The sequence below is a fragment of the Tetrahymena thermophila genome (genome assembly GCF_000189635.1).
Source record: "Tetrahymena thermophila SB210 genomic scaffold scf_8254776, whole genome shotgun sequence".
Lineage (NCBI taxonomy): Eukaryota > Ciliophora > Oligohymenophorea > Hymenostomatida > Tetrahymenidae > Tetrahymena > Tetrahymena thermophila.
The window spans coordinates 112,511-133,702 of NW_002476534.1; the positions used below are offsets into that span (position 1 = coordinate 112,511).

Here is a 21,192-nt window from a genome sequence, read left to right on the forward strand (position 1 = left end):
AGTTTTTCTTTTATAGTTTGCGCTAATGCATAGAACTTAATAAATGATTATATTTATTCAAGCACATAAACATCAAGTTAAAAAAAATATTAGAGAGTTACTCTTGTATTTCTTTATTATTTATTTTAAATAATCGTAAGTAGACTAAAAAAAAAGTAAATCAAACGTGTAGATACTAATTAGTTAGATAAAATTTTTATTAATTTAAGAGAAAGTGATAATTTTTTAAAAAAGTCAAGGAGTTTAGATAATTCTTTTATTAACTATTTCTATCATGGTTTTACTTGTTGATAAAATTATATATATGTACAAATTTTTTTATATTACAAAATATTTTTAAATTATACTTCTAATAATTAATTACACATTTTACCATAAAGATCTTTTTTCTAAGTAATTAATAAGTTTTTATTTCCGTTCATCATTTCTTCATTCATGAAAGTCTTTTTTATTCAATCTTAATTACTTTACTGTCAATTTTCTATTCATTCTTAATTAATCTCTAAAATAATAAGGCAATCTTACAATTTAATTTTCTTAAAATTATTTAGCAGACTTATTTTAGTGGATAATTAGCAAGTAAAACTTTTTTATTCAGTAATATGCTTGAAAATTTCTATAATTGAAGTAATAATTGATTTTATTTTATTATAGTTTATATTGAAGTACGAATTAATGTACAAGAATACTTACTTGCTTATTATTTATTTATTAGTAGGATTTAAAAAGTAATACTTTTGAGTGAGTTATAATTTACTTTATTTACAATATATTGTTAATTAAACTAATTTTTGTGGTGGATTTACATGCCTTGCATCAAAATCCACTCTTTTGTTCTCGCACAAAATAATTTATTAGCTTTTCTAAACCTTCCTACAAGCCTTGTCCACTCTTGGCTGAACATTTTTGAATAAAAACATCCAAATCTAATTCGCTATGAACTCCTGTTTCTTATATTATTGTATTGGCATCCAAAGCTTCTTCGAGGTCAAACTTATTAAACAAAACAAGTACTACAGATTCAGAGTATCTCATTTCATTGCTAATTCTGGTTAGATCTTCCTTAACTCTCCACATATTTTAAATATCTGTAGAATCTATAACATAAATTACAGCATCTGCTTCTGTGAGATGACAATTTTATTATTTTTTATTCTAGTGATCAATATCATAAATAAGAAAATCTAAATCATCTTTTATTGATATTTATTCAATTGACATGCTTGAACCCTCAGGAGCAACTTGTATGAAAGTGTTATGTTTCAACCTCTGTAATATACTAGTTTTTCCAGATCCCTTTAAACCAGCAAGGACAATTTTCTTTTTATTAGTTATCACGCTAGTAACATCCTTATCGTCGCTGTCTTTCAAAAATTTATTTCTAGTTGCGATACAGCCCATTTATATAATTGTTTGTTTGTTTTTTTATCTATTAATTATGTAAATTTAATACTTTTCCAAAAAAAGTTAAGTTTTAATATCTATTTTTTGGTTTATTAGTAAATCTTAATTTATAAATTATTATTAAAAAATCAATAATTAATTTTTGATTTAGAGTTTTTTCAATGCTTGATTGCTTGTTTGTGAAGCATACCATGTAAATAGTCTATATTATTTATTACTGTACTATTTTGACATTTCTTTGTTAATTAAAAGTTTGGACTATCATATTAATAAAAATTGCTAGTTCTAAATGCGTAATTTCTTCATTCTTAGTATCTATTATAAGATAAGTTAATTAATTTATTAATTATCTTACAATTTTTTTCAATTAAAACGAAGTAAAGTAGATTTGCAAAATTAATACTTGTTTTTGAAATAAAATAGTTAAAATATATTAATAATCTTTTTTTATTAAATAGAGATAAATACTTATTATGAATAATAATTCTAATTTTTATAATTAAAAATGAAGGTTTATGAATTAATTTATTAAAAATTAATTGCAATAATTTCAGAGGTATTTTATTCAAATAAAAGTCTCTTTTTGAAAATAAAAAAATATTTTCCTATTTTAATAGACAAAATATCCTACGAAATACCATTTTTTGTGGATTATTTATAAATGTTTTTGTTTTTTTTATGATTAAATAACAAAAAATTAAAATTAAAATAAAAATAATTAATAAAAAGTATATTGAGTTTGAAGTTATAAAATAAATATGTTCTCTCACAAAAAGAGGAAAGAATTCATTTTTCTATTTAACTTATGATAAAAATAAATACAAATATATTTGAAAATGTATTAAGTTTAAAATATTTAACTAATATTTTTAATTTAAAATCAAACAAAAGATAGATTTTTATAAATTTTAAATATTTATCATTAAAGGTTATTGAATTCTTTAAATTGATTAATCGTAGAAAGAAAGAACTGTAATGTTACATCTTTTGTTAAACAAAAGAGCTAAATTTAAAAATGATTACTATTATTTAATTCCAGTTAATAGAAATCTTTTCATTACTGTACTACTTAATATATTTCTCATTCTATAGATCTAACTATGTTATTTAAAACCTAAATATAGAAAAATAACACTAAAAAAATCTAAAAAAATCTATAAAAATTTGAAATATTTAAATTTTTGATGAGAAGTTGATACAATCAGAGGTTTAAATAATAATTAAAGTCATTTGGTATAGAGATTGTTGGTTGGTAGGTATAATAGTATCCTCAGTTTTTAACTTTAGATTTACACTATCAAAAAGAAAGAGAGTCAGAATTATATTTTCATCAAGCTTAAAATAAAAAAACCCTTTAATTTGATTTTTAGCGCTGTAATTATTAAAAATTATGTTGTCCTAGATAAATTTATATTCAGCTAGTATACTATATTCATGGAGATTATTTGAATGGATAGAAAATATCTAATTTTTATTTTATAATTAACCTTATAGAAATCTTAAATATCTTTATTATTAACAGTTCAAAAATAACATTTATTTTAATTAAATTTTAAAACATAAAAAAATTTTTTGAATATTTTTCTAAGTAAAATATGTAAACACTAAAAAATGAAAAATATTTATATTAAATTGGAAAGAAAAGCAGACAAATAAATTTTAAGTATTTAATTTAAGTAAACTTAATATTATAAAGTTAAAGTAATACATTTTTTATCATATTATTTGTATTTAATTTTATAAAGTAAAAGAAATACATTTTTATTTTTATTAATTGTCTTTAACTTTAATCAAATAACCAAAAAATAATTAATCTTTACTCAAAAAATCATTGCAATTCAATAATAATTGATATTAAAATTATTTAATAAAAGAAATTTTTACAAGCAATAAACCTTTCCATAACTATAATACATTAATTGAACTTATTTATTTTTTTAAGGGAATTTATAAACTGTTAGAAATATAAAAAATAAATAGTAGCTTTAATGCAAAAATAAAAAATTTGTTTGGGAATTAAATATAATTTTGAGAGCTCTTCAATAAAATATATTTGAATTAAAATTATTTTTATTTTTGAAACTTTTATAAATAAACAAAAAATTTGGTTACTTCTTGAAATAATCAAAATTAATTAAAATTTACTTATTAAGTTTTTTTCTTTAATAAATTTATTAATGATCAATATAATTTTGAATTCATCCAGATAAATTCTATACAACTTTATTAATTAACACTAATGGCAAAAAACATGATGATGTAAGTTATATCATCTCTATAAATATTAATGATTATTCACATAGATAATCAAGTATTTTTTAATAATTTCAATTTAATATTTTTTTAACTAAAAAATTAAATACTTGTTAGTAATATGAGTAATTTCAATAATATACATAGTTGAATTACCTATCATATCTAAATTTTATTTTATATTAAAATGTCATCAAAATCTAATAATTTGATTTTAATTGTAAACTAAAAATGTAAATGACTTTATTTTTTAAAGGATTAACATTGATACATTATTATTATATTTTAAAATAAATAAAGTAAATGAAAATATTTTTTTGAAAGAGAGTTGAATAAAAAAAAATGAAATTTAATTTTATAACTCTGGAAGAATTCCTTAAAATTAAGAGTTTTTTTTGCTTAAAGATTTAGTAAAATATAAATTGTTCATAAATAACTCTTTTATAATAAATAAAGAGTTAAATTATTTTGAATTTAATTACTTTCTATTAAAAATAAAAATAAAAATAAAAATAAAAATAAAAACAAAAATTATAAATTTAATTTTAATTTAAATTGATTTTTGTTTTTATTAAAATATTTTTAACAAACATGAATAAAAATATTAAATTAAAAATATGGTGATTTTAACAACATAATTTTTGAACAACCCTATTTAAATTAAAGTTATTTATTTGGTTAGAAATTCCAAAAGATAGAATCTTTTTAATAACTTGGACTTTTAATGAAAGCTAAGAATTGGTTGAATAAAAGGAGATTGTTTAAACATCCAAATTCTGAATTTGCTTTTTCGTGAAGCTTTTTTATGTGGCTAGCAAATATTTTATATATGCACTATTTTCGCGAGTCATTAATTTGCTTAAAAGAATATTAAATAAATTAAAGAAAACTTATTATTGTTATTATTATTATGAAGAATATTGATTACAATATTAGTAGTAGCATTAGTCAAAATTTAAATCACTACCAACAAATTTTATTGAATCCTGAATATCTGCCTAATAAGTAAAATACAAAGATTCGGGTTCCTACTATAAAAAGAAAATACTCGCCTAATTTAAAATTCTGTAATGACGGTGAGTCTGTTAAATATATTAGAAAACCGATTGACACATCTTTTGTTTATTCAGTATTAGTTATTCATTACATTTTTGATTTGTTTGATAAAGGATGTTTGTTTGAAGAAATGAATGTTTTTAAGTTATTTAATGTTTTTTTGCTTGAAATAAGCAATCCTTTCATAATAATTTTAATTCTATTAGAATTTTCAGACAGATTATGTAAGTTCAAGGGAGGATATTATCTTTTACTATGAAGTTGAAATGATAGAAATGAGCGATTAAAGGTTAGAATAAAGTTTAATTTTATTCAAATCACTAATCTTATTTATTTATTAAATAATTAATACAGTGATATATGTGTTGGATTGGGTATTAGCACGTTTCCTGTTCATAAATAGCCAGGATTTTCAAAGAAGTAAACATTTCATTGTATTTCCTTGCATGTCTGTCTATTGTAATAATCTTATTTTTTTTCTAAATTAACTAAGGGCAAAGTGTTCTTTTGGGTGTAAAAAGAATGGTGAAATAAGATGCTCAAAAATAAAAGTAAAGATTAAGAATTTTAATTTTCTGAGATGATTTGAGCAAATTAACCTTAATACATTAAAAATAAATAGTCTACACAAAAAGTTAAACCATGGGGTTAGGGCAACGTAATTGGGTGTGGGTATAATTACATTACGAATGAGATATTTTTTACAAATGATGGTGAATATAAAGGTAACATTGATAGCTTTATAAAAGATTTTGTTTCTCAATTTATTTATTGGGATTTTTAAGTTATTTAATAAAAAAATAATTTTATAAAAAAGCTGCTTTTACTATTGTGAGAAATTATTAATTTATTGGGATAATTAGTCTCAGCTATTTTAGGGATAAGGTTAGAATTAATTTTGGGCAGAGGCCATTTAAGTTTGATATTAGATCATTAATAGCTGATTATAAAGCTTAAATACAAAAGTAGATTAGCACTTAAAAATGTGATTTATTTGAAGTGCATAAACTTGTTTAATAATATCTTTATTTAAATGGGTACTTCGATTCTCTTTAGTCTTTTGAGAATTTAAGTCTCTTGAGTCCAATAAACAACTTGATGGAATGTGAAGAAAACTCCAATTAAAATAACTTAGAAGCCTCATTTTTAGATAAATACTTGAACTAAGACAAATCTCCCATAAACTAATCTTAAAAATCAAATAAAGAGGATTAATTTTTAAATAAAGATTTTAAAATAGAAAATGATTTAAGGAGGGAAGAAAAAGAAATCTTGTAAATGCAGGAGGAAAATTAATTAGAAATTTAAAATATTTATGATGCTTATGATGATATTTTGGATTTTAGCAATAAATATCAAGAAAGTTTAGAAGAAGATTTTGTTCAAGAAAAGATTTAAACAGAGCTTAATAATGGTGGAAGTGTAGAGTCTTCCAAAAATATTGACCACAAAAATATTGGTAAGTTGATATTACTTACTTTTCATAAAATAAATTTTCAAAATTTTTCAAGTGATAAATAAATTAACATATTTTCTATGTAAAGGTTGATCTTCAAAATTTTTAATTAATATTAAATTGGAAGTTTAATTTTCTATTTTTTATATTTTAAAGATCAAAAAGAGATAGAAATGAATCATCTTCTTGAAGAAAAAAATGATGAAATGAAAACCAATTAAAAATCAAAATAAATAAATAATATAACTCAAAACAAAAACTCTGATTATATTTAAAATGGTAAATATGCAATCTTTGATAACATAAGAAAAGGTGAGTTTTATTATAATTTTAAACTATTCAAATTTTATAATTTAATGTTAAATTATTCAAGTCAATCTTATCTTATTAGGTGTTTTTGAATTTGTTTAGTAAAAAAATTTGTTTTCAATTAATTGATTTAGGTTAATTGATCCTATACCTTTTGATATAATAAAATAATTTAAAAAATTATAAATTTAATTATTTATTTTTAATTTACAATTTTATATAGAAATATTAGGTTATTTACAGTAACTGAATTATGCTAAAATTATAGAAATTTTGTAAAAGAATTTCCCAAATATATTTTTAACAAATCCATAACTGGAAGGAAAACTAGTTAGTCTATAATTCCTAAAAATGTACAAGGACGGAAAACAAGAAGAAAGCATGAAATATGCATAAATGCATTTTAGATAAATGAGTGATATTAAATTTGAGTGTGTTGATAAGATTGGTCAAAAAAAGATATTTTCAAAATTAGTAAATATTTTTAATAAAAAATAATTAATTGTTTTTGTATAAATCATAAATTAGGATATTTTAGGAGCCTTTTGCTACGAAAATATAGAAAACACTCATTTAAATTTATTGTTCTAAACTTAAACTTAATGTAATTTATGGGATGAAATTAACACCTTTTTATTATGTAAATTTTAATAATTATTGAATTAAAGATTCATGCTTTTAAATCCTTAAATAAATAAATTAAGAACACTGTGGATATAGGGAAGAAAGTAGTCTTCAAATAATTTTGAAGTAAGTTAATTTAGTCCAGAATAAGATGAGAGAAGCTGAAATGTTTGAGAGTTAAATGTTTAAAATTTGAAATTTTACAACATCTAACAAAAACATCATTGAAACTGTAACACATTGTTTACAATTAAACAAAAAATCTGCATTTAGCAGTGCTTAACAATTTAGATTGTTCTATTTTTAGAATTTGAGATTAATTTGTATAAAGTTTTAAAAGCAATATTTTTTTGTCAACTAAATTCCTAAATTAATTAATAAATGAAATAAAATAATTATATTGTTAGTAATCTATCTAACTAATTAAATTTACTAGTCAATTATATATATATATACCTTCTTATTTATTGTTTTAATTTCAAATATTATTTATTTTTCTCTAAATTAATAAATTTCCAACTAAAAAAAAATAGCTGAATAAGGTTTCTAATAAACTTTACATGATATTGATAGAATCAAGTATTAAGTATTCATTAATAAATAAATATATAATTTAAAAAGTTTTCAAATTTTGTCTACAAGTTTTAATTTTTATTTTTTTTAATTTTAAAATAAAATCAATGCAAAATTTCCTTTTTTAAATTTCACAAAAATTAATAATATTTGAAAAATAAAAAATTAAATTTTGAAGAAAATATAATTACTTATATGAAATAAATTTGAAATAATGTGAAATTACTGTTATTCTCCAAAAATTAAGATCACCCCTCTCCCAAACAATAATTATTATTTTGCTACCTTAAGCAAAAAATTTTATTACAAGCTTGAGTATACGACTGCAAAGTTTAGACAGATTATACAATACATAAGTTTAATAAATGGAATTAATTAAAATTTAATTTATTTACAATATTGAAAAATATAAAATAGATAGATATATTTTATAGTTTGAGTTATCTTTCAGAAATGTGTAATATACCAAAATTAATATAAATAGAATAATAATATTAATTAAAAATTCTAATAAATGTGTATTACATTCTTTATTATTATTTTACAGTTTGTTTTAAAAAGATTTTTATCTAAATTTATCATTAATCTTTTATTTTTTTTATTCATAAATCCTTTTTTGTCGTTTAAATTAATGTCATTTTATAGATATTTTTTACTAAGTAACTCAGTTGTATGTAAGAATTCTTTTAGAACTATTTATTTTTTATATTTTGTTTTCTTAGTCTTGGTCATACATTAATGCATTTTAATAGAATAAAACAGTTCCAGTTAATAAGTTGCTATTTTTACCTTTAGAAGAATTTTAATTGCTACCGTTTGCATTTATATTAGATAAATTTTGAACATTTTATTTAAAAGAAGGAACATTTTCTAAATCCGAGAATGATGCCTAAGATTGAGTGTTATTATTGGTAATTTGGATCAATTTTTATTAAGTAAATTTGGAGTCGCTTTTACGATTAAAATTAGGAATGAGAGATTCTTTCTATTACTGTGAAAGCTATATATTTTTATTTGCATTTGGTGATTACAGAGGAGTTATTTTTTCAATAATGTATTATTTTTGTTTAGATAAAGTGTTGTTAAAATTATTGTTTATCTTAAGAGGGTTTTCTATTTGTTATTAGCTTTGATTAAATTTATTTTATAAATTAGTTTAAGATTAATATGATTTACTAACACAGTATTAATTTTCATTAATAAAAACTTCTTTCAAGTTTTGTTTAGGGGTTTTGTATTAAACTTGAGTTTGATTATTACTTGAGTTTTGTTGATTTTTAAAATTAAAAGGAGTGTTCATTTGCTTTGGTGATATGATTCCATTAGTCTGATTTAAGTAAGATGGAGAATCCAAACCATAATTGTTAGGATTACCTTAAGCTGGCTAGTCTACACAAGAAAAACTTTGAGGTTTATCCTTATTGTGTGCTTTAAGGACTCTTTAGCTATTTATTTTTCTTAAATTACTATTTTATTACTCCTTGATAGAAGGTAGTTTTTTATTTAAAAGCTTTTTCTGGTAAGATTCTAGGACAATCTAGTATTTTAATGCGTCTTTGTTCTGGTTAATATCTTCTTAAATTTATCTATCTTACTCAATCGAATTTAAAGAACTCTTTCTTAAGAATAGCATTTAATTAAATTTTTAAGGTGTTTGACTTATAACAGTCTTTGAGGGTTCTTTTCTTTTGATAATTCCATTTTTAGTCATATTAATTTAAAAATCCTAATTGCTTAAAGATATCTTTTGTGTTGATTTAATATTATTGCAGAAAGATTTTCTTTCATTTAATGCTGTTTTTTAGCTTTTAAGCAGCTGCATTTGAGCTAGTCTTTCTTTTTGTTCAATTATTTTTCTATATTAAAAATAATTAATTTTAAATAGAATAATATGTCTATTTCTTCTATTGATTTGAAAAAAATCAACTGTAACTATGACAATTTATTTACATTCAAATATTTAAATTTAATCAAATTTCTTATTTTTTAATTAAATTTTTTATGCTAAAAATATTTACATTTCTTCCACAGAATTTTTAAGCCATTAATGTTGAGCAATTTCATTCATTGTGATTCTACTATTTACATCAACTTAAAGCATTTTTGTTATCAAATCCTGAACAGATTTTGTCATTCTCTGCTTTGCTTCTACAGGAATAGAATAATTGCCTTTTAAGATATTATTGAAAACCTCTTCTTTCGTGCTTTAAGGGAAAGGAGATTTTCCAACAATCACCCAAAATAGAATGCATCCCATAGCCCAAACATCTATAGAAGGATGAGCAGGTGCTTTTGAAGAGAGTACTTCTGGTGCAAAATATCTGGCTGAGCCAGCTTAAGTGTAATCAATATTAATCAAGCTTTATTGAGCAGATATACCAAAATCAACAACTTTGATCACATCATAATTTTTGCTAGTAAACATTATATTTTCTAATTTTAAATCTCTATGAATGATCTTCTCTCTATGGCAATATTAGATGGCATTAAATAATTAAAGAAATATTTTTCTAGCAACTTCTTCATCCACACACTATTTGTTTGTTTATTTATTTATAAATGCATTTGAGATATTTTTTATTTATATTAATCAAAAAAAATCTAAAAATAAACAATGAAGAATTTATACTAAATATTTTTTTCATTCAAGCTTTGAAATATTTTGTATTATATTTAAAAGTAATTTATATAAAACACATATTCATCAAAGTTAATTTTAAATTTTATGATGTATAAATGTGCAATATAGATTTATTTTAAATTAATTTGATAAAATATAAAATTCTTACCTAACCTGGCTATTTATCCAAATATTCTCTCAAATCACCTCCTTCTAAATATTCAAAAACAATTGCTAATTTCATTTCGCTTTTCAATGTGTAACAATTCAGCACTTTAATGATATTCTTGTGATTTAAATTTTTTAATAGACCTATCTCTTTGAACATCATTTCAATATCTTTAGCAGATCCTGTATAAAATTTGAATAATAGAATAATTAAATTTTAATCAAATAATTATAAATTAATTAATTTTTTAAAAAGGGAAATAAATTAATTCATTTTTGAGTATTTTTAAATTCTTTTGCTTTTATTTCCTAAAAAATAATTCTTTGTCTTGTTAAAATTACTATTAAAGCAAATAAAAAATAGTAGCTGTTAAATTTTAAACTTAAAGTATTATTTTTTCAATAGTTTTATTATGTTTTTTAAATAAATACTCCAATTTTTAAAAATATCCTTTAAATTTTTAAGTTTTATAAATGTCAAAAAAGAATTTTTTTACTTATACTTGATCCATTTATCATTTTAATAGCAATCCTTTCTTTTGTAATCCTATGCCTTGCCTCATATACTGATCCATATCCACCTTTTCCTACTTTTTATAAGATCTTGTACATCGCAAAATTATTTGAATCGTCGAAATCTTCTTTGTTTGGTGAAATATAAAGTATTTCATTCTGCTTAAGATACTTAAGATCTTCTTCAAAAAGTTCTACTCCTTCACTTCTGAAAATCCTAATATTGCTCTCCTCATTATGAATGTACTTAATATTTAAAGCTTAGCAGCTTATTTTAACTAGCTCATTTAATCTAGGTATTCCAGCTATACTTTAACTGCTCACAATAGTAGGATTTCCATTCAACACGAACTTAATTTTTTTCTTTATATAGTAATATGAATAATTTTTATAATTGATTGGAAAAAATTTATTGCAATAAAACAAAAGATAGTCCATTTGCAAAAAATATCTCTTAATAATAATGAATTAGTTTATATTTATTAGGTAGAAGTATTTTTTTTGATATAAGGTGAGCTATTATAAGGTAAAAAACAAAAATTTTTATAATATGAAACATAAAAAAATTAAAATGAAATAAATTTTTACTCTTTTATCAAAAGCTATCTCATGATGGTCACCAAAATCCATTTTGTTTTACTGATTTTGTTTATTAATTAAATTGTTAATTAGATTCGTTAACTATTATCAGATATCTATTTGCTAATTTTTTGTTTTTGAAAGTATAAATTATGCAAACTAATTGTTTGTTATTCTTCAAATTAATAAATCTTCAAATCAATCAATTTCTGAAGTTGTAATAGCCGATTCAGAGTGTTTCTTTGATATTTTCATTTTATATTAATATGATATATATTCAAGTAATCTAAATTTTCTTACATTTTATCATCCTTAATAATCTTTCACTCCATCATTTAATAATTATCTAATTATTCAAATAGTATTCTTGATTCTAAAAATAAATAAAAATTTAATATCAATTTTTAATTAAGCAAAGAAATATTAAAAGTTTCTATATTAATATATTTTAAAATAACATAAATAATATTTAGCTAATAAAAAGTAATTTCTCATTTCAATTCTTATTTTTTCTTTTATTTATTTTGAGCTTTTGCAATTAAAAAAATATTTTATTTATTAATTATAATTTACACATAACTAACAAATGTTTTATTTATTTAATTATTATTTATTAGTCAAATAATATTCGAAATCTATAAATTGCATATTAATTTGAATGCGAAATTGAAATTTTAAAAACTATCAACTTTAATTAATACTTTATTAAAATATTTACTTACTTTAATTTCGATTTATTTAATTAAAACCTAATAAAATTTTTGATATGTTGAATTAAAAATATCAAATAAAATAGAATTGAAATAATTATATTTAAATTAATTTGAAAAAATGAAAAATATGATAAACACATAATTATTTGATTGGTATATAGATTTTATAAATATATCAAAATAATTTAAGTAGATTTTGATTCATTTTGCTAATTGAAGAAATAATATGAATTTTTTAATATCAACTATTTAGAATTTAAGAATTTACACTAATTTTACATAAATAAAGTTACTTGTCAATATTTTTTTACATTTAATATTTACAAATAATTAATTACTCTTCATAACAAAATTCGCAAAATCAGATAAAATTTGCTGAATTTAATTTAAATTATTACTTAATAATTTACTCAATCAAAACTATAAGGAAGTATTTATACGTTTTGTAAGACAATACCTTCTTAAACTGATCCATTGTCTTCAATTCTTGATGCAGTCATGCATTTCATCAAGTATCCATGGGAAACAATACCTACTTTATACTCAGAATCGTCTTAGCCGTTTTAAATTTGTTATTATTTTGCTGATTCTAAAAAATGTTTAATTATTTCTTAAGCCCTTTTAGATTTTTTATAAAGCATCTCCCATGATTCAATTAGGTAGTTTTTGGTTTACTTTATTTCATCAAGTATAATTTTGTGGTATGGTTATCTGTAGCCACACTCTCCATTTCTCTCTAGTTTTTCTAATATATTTTTAACTATTTAATCGTTCTCCAACACTTTAATCTACCATGATTCCCCTAACTCGCTTACTCTTGAGTAATCAAGTGAAATTTGATATTTTTAAGCTAATGCTTCCATTTCTTTTCTGGTTTAAGAGAGGGTAAATGCAGAGAAACAGCCACTAGAGCAGAGACATTCTGCTAACTGAGGTAAGAGAACAAATTTAATATTTTATCTATCTGGATGAGTTGCAAATAAATATATACAAGTCTAAATAGTCCTACGCAAGGGAGATATAAACACAGTGTAAAATTTAAATTTATTAATACTTTTTTATTATTAGATGCATTAAAAGATTCCTATTTCATGAAGACTTGAGTCTATATATTTTTCGCTAGTGAACATCTCTTCTAATCCCTCAGTTTTGCTATATTCCCAGCTTGGATTTTTATAAGTTATTTCCTTTTCTTAAAAATTCTACATACTGAATCCATGACGTATCAAAATAATAGGCTTATCTGAAAAATCCTACTCAGTATCCAATTAAGGTACTTCGAGAGGTATTTAGTATTATTATGAATAGAATTTAGATTCTTCGCTTAGATGGAAATCCATTTAAAATGATTGCTGAGAAAGTTATTTTTGCTTTTAAGGACTAAAAAAATTTTTTTTTAAATATAAGTTTATGATTTTGATCAATTAACTAACTCTATAAGAATCTCTAAAAAATTAATTTTGTTTAAGATATCAATAGATATATATGTAGATATAGATTGATAGTTAATTAGATATCTAATCGAGTTTAACTTTTATATTACTGAATTTTTTTAATACTCATAACATATTAGTGTAAATTAACAAAATCAGTCTTAAGAAAGTATATTGATATTGTTTTTATTAGTTACGTCATTTTTTACACAAATTAATGTAATCGAATCATTTGTGTGATTCAATAATTGAAGAAGCTATCAAATAGTAAATTTGAGTAGTAGTACAATAATGTATGAAAGAAATCATATAACAAAGAGAAAAAATATTACACAAACTTTGTCAAATTAAAAATCTGAAATTCAACCTATTACATTCTAATAAAACAATTTAAAAGTAATGTTACCACAACCAAATTTTGATATAGTTTAAAAAGCTTTTACAAACTATTTGATTTTATTTTTCTTGATTGATTGATTTATTTTCACTTAAAAGTGCTTGCAAAATAGAGCGTCATTTATTTAAATCTTAAATAAAAAATTTGCAAATCATTAAAAAAGTGAAAATATTCAAAAACAATATTACATTTTTGAGGGTGGGTTTAAAATTTATTTTGAATTCAGACTCTTTATTATACTAATGAATATATTTTTTTTATATTCACTAGATTCGATAAAATTTTTAAGAGTTTGAAGTGTAATCAAAAGTTTTTAAAAAATAATATATCATCTGATCCTAAGCGAAGAATTTTAAAAAATTATTCTATTTTAGTAAGCATTGCTTAATACTTTTTTTTCGTTTGAGTACTAGAAGTATTTAATTCTTCCTTTAAAATTTTATGAGTACTTTCTCATTATAGCTATGTTAAATTAATATTTTAATAGTTTTGAAGTGTAATCAAGAAGATTTAAAAAATAAATATACAAAGCATAATAAGCCCAAATTATAACAAGATTCTTGAAATTTAGCAAATTATGCTTTAGAATATGCCATCTAATGATTGTTAAAGGGGTTTAACTTTCTCATTTAAAGATTGATGAATATTTCTGATTTTAACTATTTTTTGTTAATATTGAATGATTAATCAATCATTCTTTTAATAATACGAATCTCCTAAGCTTTAAATTTGACTTTTATCATTCTTCTAATTTAAAAAATGCTACTATATGTTATACTTAACTTATTTGATATTAATTTTTTTATTTTTTTGTTTTAAATTGATATATATTCTACACATATTTTTACAAGAAGTATAAAAGAATATTTTTGAAGATGTTACTTTCTTAAAGGTTAAGCTGTAATCCAGATATTTTTGAATTATAAAAGTAAATGTAAAACATTAGTTCTAATTTTAAAAATAACCCAAATAAAATTAAATTAAATCAAATAGGCAAATATTTATTTGATAATGATATTTGCAAAATAAATAATCCATTTTATTAATATTTATTTATTTACAGCTTCATATATAATATATATTATAAAATTTACAAAATAATAAATTAATTGGAAATTGAGGAAATGTTTCTTTATATACTTTTTTATATAATTTTTTGTTTATTTAATTAAATCTTCAATTGAATTGATTATTGATTTTATATTTATCTATTCATTTACTAATTAGCTTTTAATATTAGTAATCTATCTAATTATCAATTCATCATATATTTTTAAAATCATTAAGCCTTATTAGAGTATATATCATATTGTCTGAAAGAGTCATGATACTAAATATCTTGGGCTTAACTTTTAGATCTCAAATCATAAGCAGATTCGTTTTACCCATATGGGACTTAAACTTGATAGCTTGTTATATTTTTATTTTCATCTAAAGAGAATACTTCTATATATTTCATTTGTCTCACGCCACTGATATGAATCTTACTTTCTATTTCTTGCTCTAAAATATTTCTTAAATTTTAGTTAGCACCAAATTCAAGCCAGTTGTTTAGTTAAATTTTGTGCTCTTTTGTCTAAGAATCCATGCTATAGTTTTATTTTTATAGGTTATAATCAAATTTAAAAGCATCAGTTTTTTTTAACTCGGCTTTTTTTGCTCCATCTATTTGGCTATAAATATTTGATAATGCATCATTCTCCGCAGGGTTATATTCAACAGCTAAATTAAATTATCATAAATATTTTAATTTATTTTTTTTAATATTTTCACAAAATTTATAAAAGTAATTCAATAAAATTTCATAGTTATTTTTCTATTTTTATGGGATAAATATTTTGCTTTTGTTAATTTTCATATCAAAGATTTTTTTAAAATGTGATTTAAAATATCAAAAAATTTAGTAAATTGAGAGTAAATTTATTTTTATTAAAGATACTTAAAAATCTGATTAAATAGAAAAATAATACTCAATGATAAGTGAATGTTGAAAAAGATTTTTATATAGAATAAATTAATGTTAGTGGGAAGAAGAATTTATTAAATAGACTGGAGAGATAATTTTAAATTAGTAAGAATCTACTGAAATAATTTTTATTTTTAATCTTTCATCATATAAATATTACCAATTACGTAAGAGGTAGGATCTCCTTAACCAAAGTAATAACTAATTATCATGGCATTTTTAATAGGTAAATGTTTCTCACACTTACTGAGAAACTCTTTAAGAGCTTCAGAAGGCTTATTTCCTTTATATTCAGTATATAGAATCGATTTTTTTCCAATTTTAGATTCATTAAAGTTATTTTCAAACTGTTTTATAGGGATCAATACTTGATTGTTATTGTCTACTTCATGTTATTATGAACCTTCTATATATGAAAAAAGAGAATTTTATTTCGATATCAAGTCATTCTCCTCAAAAGTGGCTAAATGGTTTGGAGATGACTTAGGAGAAGGCGATCTTTTTATTTTTTAAGGACTTGACTCTTTTCTTGTTTAGCTAGGAGAAATAATTTATTTTTTAAACTACTCAAGTTACTTCTCATCATTTTTTTTCTTATAGCTATGCAAAAACTTCAAGTAAATATTTTACAAACCGGTTGACCTTATTGTTTGTTCCATCAGGTTTTCGGTTTGGTTTTTTGACTTTTAATCTTCTCCTAATTCCTTTTAATCATTAAGAATATGATTTTGATCTTACATGCTATTATTTTCATTAGTTTTTTTTTAGAATAGATTCATTTAGTTTGTTTTAAACTACAAGAATGTCTTTGAAATAATCTCTCTCGTTTTCTAGAAGTAAGGTTTCCTTTAGTAATCCGAGATGTTATTAGCTTCCAACTATTTACTAAAAAGCTAACTTTGGAGAAAGTAAACATCTTCTCCTTCACTCCATTCATGTGGAGAGAGAATATTTTCTTATACTTATTCGCTAATTTCATCAGCCTTCTTTTTTGCCTGCCTCTTTTTATATGCTTAGAAGGATAAAAAACCTACAGATGTACCTCCAAGAAGATAGCCAAGCATGTTTTAATTAATAAATTTGTATCCCTTATTTGTATTGCTCCTTAACTTTTCTTAAATACTAATCAGAAATCGGAAAATTCTTATTCTTTCTCTTAATTTTTGCTTATATCAAAAAGTTATTTAATTATTTTTTTTAATTTGTGATAATTTTTTTATCAAAATTAGTAAAGACACTATTAAAAATTTTTAATATTAATTTGACAACATTTGGTCTCTTCTAAAGAATTAATCATCAATATAAAACCACTTCTATCTTTCTAGTTAATTTATAGAGTCCGTATAAAACTGCTCTTCTCTAGTTTATTTATCATTATCTTTTATAAATCTATTTTTATTATTCTCAAAAAACTTAATGAAACAAGTTTTTTTTATAATCTCTATATTTTTCTATCACAAATATTTTTCTAGCAAAATCTAAAGCACCAAAATAAAAATCTTTAGAAAATAAATAATTTTTTCTAGCAAAGAAATTTCAAGTCTTCTACTTCAAAACTCCCATTTTGTATTATATTAGGAAATTAATATTCTACTAGGTTAATTTTACTTGGTAGAATGCATTTTAAAAGTTAATGGCCAGAATATTTCTTAATTATTTTTAATAATTAAAAACTATATTAAATTGAGTTAATTTACTTTTAATCATAATTAATTTTTGTTTTTAAATTTAAAGGGTAATTAAATAAAATAACAACCAACTAAATAAATTATCACTCCATTTAGACTTAGACAGAGAATATTAAGTTAATAACTAAATAGCAAGCAATAAATAAATAAAAACTGCAAATTAATTTCCTATCATTTAAATTGGTTATTACTTCATTACTTCATTAAAAACTATAAAATGAATGAATCATTTTTAAGAAAAATTTATAAGCTTACAAATTTTTTGTTTTAATTTATTTAAGTAAAATATTACGGCTTTTTTTTATAAAAAATTATTAGTATTTAATTTTAATTCTATTAAAATGAATTTATCGTTTTTATCGCAAAGTGCTAAGCATCAAAAAGAAATTTATATATTAGTGCCAAATAGTTAACTAATAATATCAATAATAAATATTGGTAAAAAATCTGAGTTATAACAATTCCAAATTTTTCTTGCCTTCAATTATTTTATTTTACACAATTGCATTCAGTAATAAATAATCTTTTTAAACTAATTGATTTTTTTAATTTACAAGGAGTCTATGTAAAAAAATATAAATTATAAAACTTATAATAGTGGAACAGCCAATACTCTGTTTACGTCAATTAATTTTCAACCAAAATCTAATAAATCATGCTTTACTTAATTTTATTTAATTTTCAGCTGGTTCTTATCAATTCTGATCATGGATATTTTTTATTTTATGAAGGCTTGGATGTCAGGTAAATTACACTTTAATTTTATTTACATTTTATCTCAGACATTTATATCAAATCAAATCATTATTTATTATTAATATGATATTATTGATTTAAATTTACTAAAACAAACATCGTTTATTTACTTATTCCCAGGTTAATGAGATTCATAATAAATTTATTAATCAAAAACTTTGTAATGAATTTGGTACCTAGTGTATTTTTTATACCTTAGGTACAAAGTGTAGATTTAAGGTATGTTAACAGTTGAATTACTGAAATATAAAGTTAAAATGAGAATTAGTAAATGATGGTAATAAAAAAATACCAGCAGATTAACATAGTTCATTTATTAATAGAAGATTGATAAACATATAGGTAGGCAGAAATATATTAAAAAATACATTTATTGATGATAGTTAGTATATTCGATATCATTATGATTTACTTTAATTATTTTATATATTTTGATCTTTTTGTTAGCTTGTGTCAATAGATTAAAATCCTTTTTTATTTATTTCATTATAAATCTCCATACCTTCTCCAAATGGATAAGATATAGATGTTTATAATAATTTTTTATTTGTACCTATTGTGACTGATTTGAGATAAACTTCTGGGTTTATTCCTTTAAATTTTTACTCATTTTATTTAACAAAATTCAATATAGAACTTTGAACATTGAAAGTCATTTGCATAGCAACCAGTAAGAAGCTCTTTTTATCATAATTAAGGGAAACTTCTACTGCAGGATAAGAAGGAATATCTGCTACTTTAAGTTTTTCATGGTACTGTTTCAGTGTGTTCATATTCTCCATAGTTTCTTCAATACCTAAAAATAATAATCATACTGTAAATTGAAAAGTAAGAAATTTTTATTAAGCTAGAAAGCTAATTCAGCCTATTAATTTTTACTAACAGAAATTATTTCTGTTGATTAGCTCTAACTTCAAAATGAAATTGCGCACATTATATTAGATAAAAAATTAAAAAAACATAAATTAAATAAATAAATTACCAATCAAATAATTCTGCAGCCCACTCTAATCATCTTTTCCAGTAAGTTGTACTTTATGGAAAGTACCAAAAATGTTTTTTTATTTCAACTCTTCTATAAACTTTGAAACTTCAATTTCTGATTTATAATATGATTATTAAGTTTCATAGTAAAGAAATCTTTTTGCAGGAACTTTAACTTCTAAAATTTCTCCTTTTCCTGAATATGGTCCTAATTTAAGTTAATATCCAAAATAAAGTCCACCACTGATAACTAAGCTTGATAAAAATGCTTTCATTTGCAAAATAATTTAGAAATTATTCAAGTTTTAAAAAATAGATGTTTGTTTTCTAAATATTTTAAGATAATTAAATTTTACTTTAACTAAAAATATCTTCTCAAGAAACTTCAAAATTCTTCTATATCTAAATATTGATTGATATATGAACTAATCTTTCTCTTGAAAGATTCTGATAAACTTAAATAAAATAATTGAATACATAATTCTATTTAGTAAAATTATAAATAATAAATTTTTTTATCTGTCAATCTGCAAAGTTTTATTTATTTATTACACTAAAATAAGAAATATTTTACTTTACTTAACAAATTAAACTTGCTTTTTATCTTTCATTATCTGTCATAGAGCTAATTCCATTTATATTTTTGAATATTTTTGTTCTGAATTAATTTAAAACTATTGTTTTACTTAAAACAATCCTTTTATTACAGCAATATAAAAATAATATAAATAATTAAAGCAATTTCACAAAATCTTAATATTTTCTCATAATTATAAAAATTATTTTGTTTTATGAAGTCAATGCTCTGAATAAAAAATATAATTCATCTAATTATACAAATTATTTGAATGTAAGTTTTTTTTCTTAGTTATAAATTAGAATATTCTTAAACTGTGTATTCTATGTAACAAATAAAAATAGATTTTATTTCATTTAATTATCATTTAGCAACTCTTTAGTGCTAAGGAGAAGGCTTTGAATGCAAATTATATGATTTAGAGTCTTCCCCATATGGTACATTAAACTCAATTTCAACTGGATTTTTTTAATCGTCAAATTTATATATTTCTACTATCCTGTGGCCTTCATTAAGTTTAAATTTTTTATCTGATTGGGCTTTTTCTGCCAAATATTTCTAAATAGCGGGTTGAATTTTAAGCTTTATTAAGAAAAATACAACGCTAAAGTTCTTTTGTTTCATTTAAAAGTTAGTGTTTATAGATTCTGTTTCAGCTAAAGTTGCTATTTGATATTCTTTTTTATCTTTAACCAATAACTTAGCCCCGTTTTCATCATTAACATTATCAAATTCTAATCCTATTAAAACCAAATAAAATATTTAATTGATAAGTCATTTACTCCAAATACTTATGAAATAATAGATAGTAAATGCAAAATAAACAATTACCAATAATTGATCTCAATTTATTGATATCCTGAATTGTGTATGGATCATCATACATTATTCTATATATGTTTTTAGCTTTCATGTATTTCTAACTTTCTTTGATCAGTTTTTTAAAAACAGGTCCTAAATCTTGGTAGCTTCCTTCATGTTAAAAGTAAACTATTGTTTTTGGACTTAGCTTCTTTTCTTCTATTTTAACTTCTTAAAAAAACCCTGCATTATAAGCATAGTAAGTCGCTATACCTAACCCTCCTCCTAATACAGTTCCAATAATTTATTTCATTTCTATCTT

The 21,192-nt window shown here is 21.3% G+C and overlaps 7 protein-coding genes across 7 annotated transcripts; 2 read left to right on the forward strand and 5 right to left on the reverse strand. All coding sequences in view use genetic code 6, as the record gives it.

Moving 5' to 3' along the window:
* Positions 1-806: 806 nt before the first annotated feature.
* On the forward strand, positions 807-1,130 carry TTHERM_000161579 (hypothetical protein; the record flags this gene model as incomplete). The annotated part of the gene is made up of 1 exon (XM_012796013.1): positions 807-1,130. The coding sequence occupies one exon, from the start codon at positions 807-809 to the stop codon at positions 1,128-1,130; it is 324 nt and encodes a 107-aa protein (XP_012651467.1).
* Positions 1,131-4,567: 3,437 nt separating this feature from the next.
* TTHERM_00161580 (Ran-binding protein in the microtubule-organising centre protein) lies at positions 4,568-7,298 on the forward strand (the record flags this gene model as incomplete). Its single annotated transcript, XM_001009886.3, has 10 exons — positions 4,568-4,786; positions 4,920-5,002; positions 5,068-5,133; positions 5,207-5,264; positions 5,336-5,438; positions 5,531-6,172; positions 6,326-6,481; positions 6,702-6,952; positions 7,007-7,118; positions 7,183-7,298. The coding sequence occupies 10 exons, from the start codon at positions 4,568-4,570 to the stop codon at positions 7,296-7,298; spliced, it is 1,806 nt and encodes a 601-aa protein (XP_001009886.3).
* Positions 7,299-8,339: 1,041 nt separating this feature from the next.
* Positions 8,340-11,606, reverse strand: TTHERM_00161570 (Serine/Threonine kinase domain protein; the record flags this gene model as incomplete). The annotated part of the gene is made up of 4 exons (XM_001009885.2): positions 8,340-10,208; positions 10,465-10,646; positions 10,961-11,339; positions 11,565-11,606. 4 exons carry the CDS (start codon positions 11,604-11,606, stop codon positions 8,340-8,342), a joined length of 2,472 nt encoding a protein of 823 aa, XP_001009885.2.
* Positions 11,607-12,678: 1,072 nt separating this feature from the next.
* On the reverse strand, positions 12,679-13,608 carry TTHERM_00161560 (histidine phosphatase family (branch protein 1); the record flags this gene model as incomplete). The annotated part of the gene is made up of 1 exon (XM_001009884.3): positions 12,679-13,608. One exon carries the CDS (start codon positions 13,606-13,608, stop codon positions 12,679-12,681), a length of 930 nt encoding a protein of 309 aa, XP_001009884.3.
* Positions 13,609-15,377: 1,769 nt separating this feature from the next.
* TTHERM_000161539 (hypothetical protein) lies at positions 15,378-17,128 on the reverse strand (the record flags this gene model as incomplete). Its single annotated transcript, XM_012796014.1, has 2 exons — positions 15,378-15,820; positions 16,225-17,128. The coding sequence occupies 2 exons, from the start codon at positions 17,126-17,128 to the stop codon at positions 15,378-15,380; spliced, it is 1,347 nt and encodes a 448-aa protein (XP_012651468.1).
* Positions 17,129-18,906: 1,778 nt separating this feature from the next.
* On the reverse strand, positions 18,907-19,767 carry TTHERM_00161540 (hypothetical protein; the record flags this gene model as incomplete). The annotated part of the gene is made up of 2 exons (XM_001009882.3): positions 18,907-19,304; positions 19,491-19,767. 2 exons carry the CDS (start codon positions 19,765-19,767, stop codon positions 18,907-18,909), a joined length of 675 nt encoding a protein of 224 aa, XP_001009882.1.
* Positions 19,768-20,432: 665 nt separating this feature from the next.
* On the reverse strand, positions 20,433-21,183 carry TTHERM_00161530 (GyrI-like small molecule-binding domain protein; the record flags this gene model as incomplete). Its single annotated transcript, XM_001009881.1, has 2 exons — positions 20,433-20,809; positions 20,901-21,183. The coding sequence occupies 2 exons, from the start codon at positions 21,181-21,183 to the stop codon at positions 20,433-20,435; spliced, it is 660 nt and encodes a 219-aa protein (XP_001009881.1).
* Between the last annotated feature and the right edge of the window lie 9 nt (positions 21,184-21,192).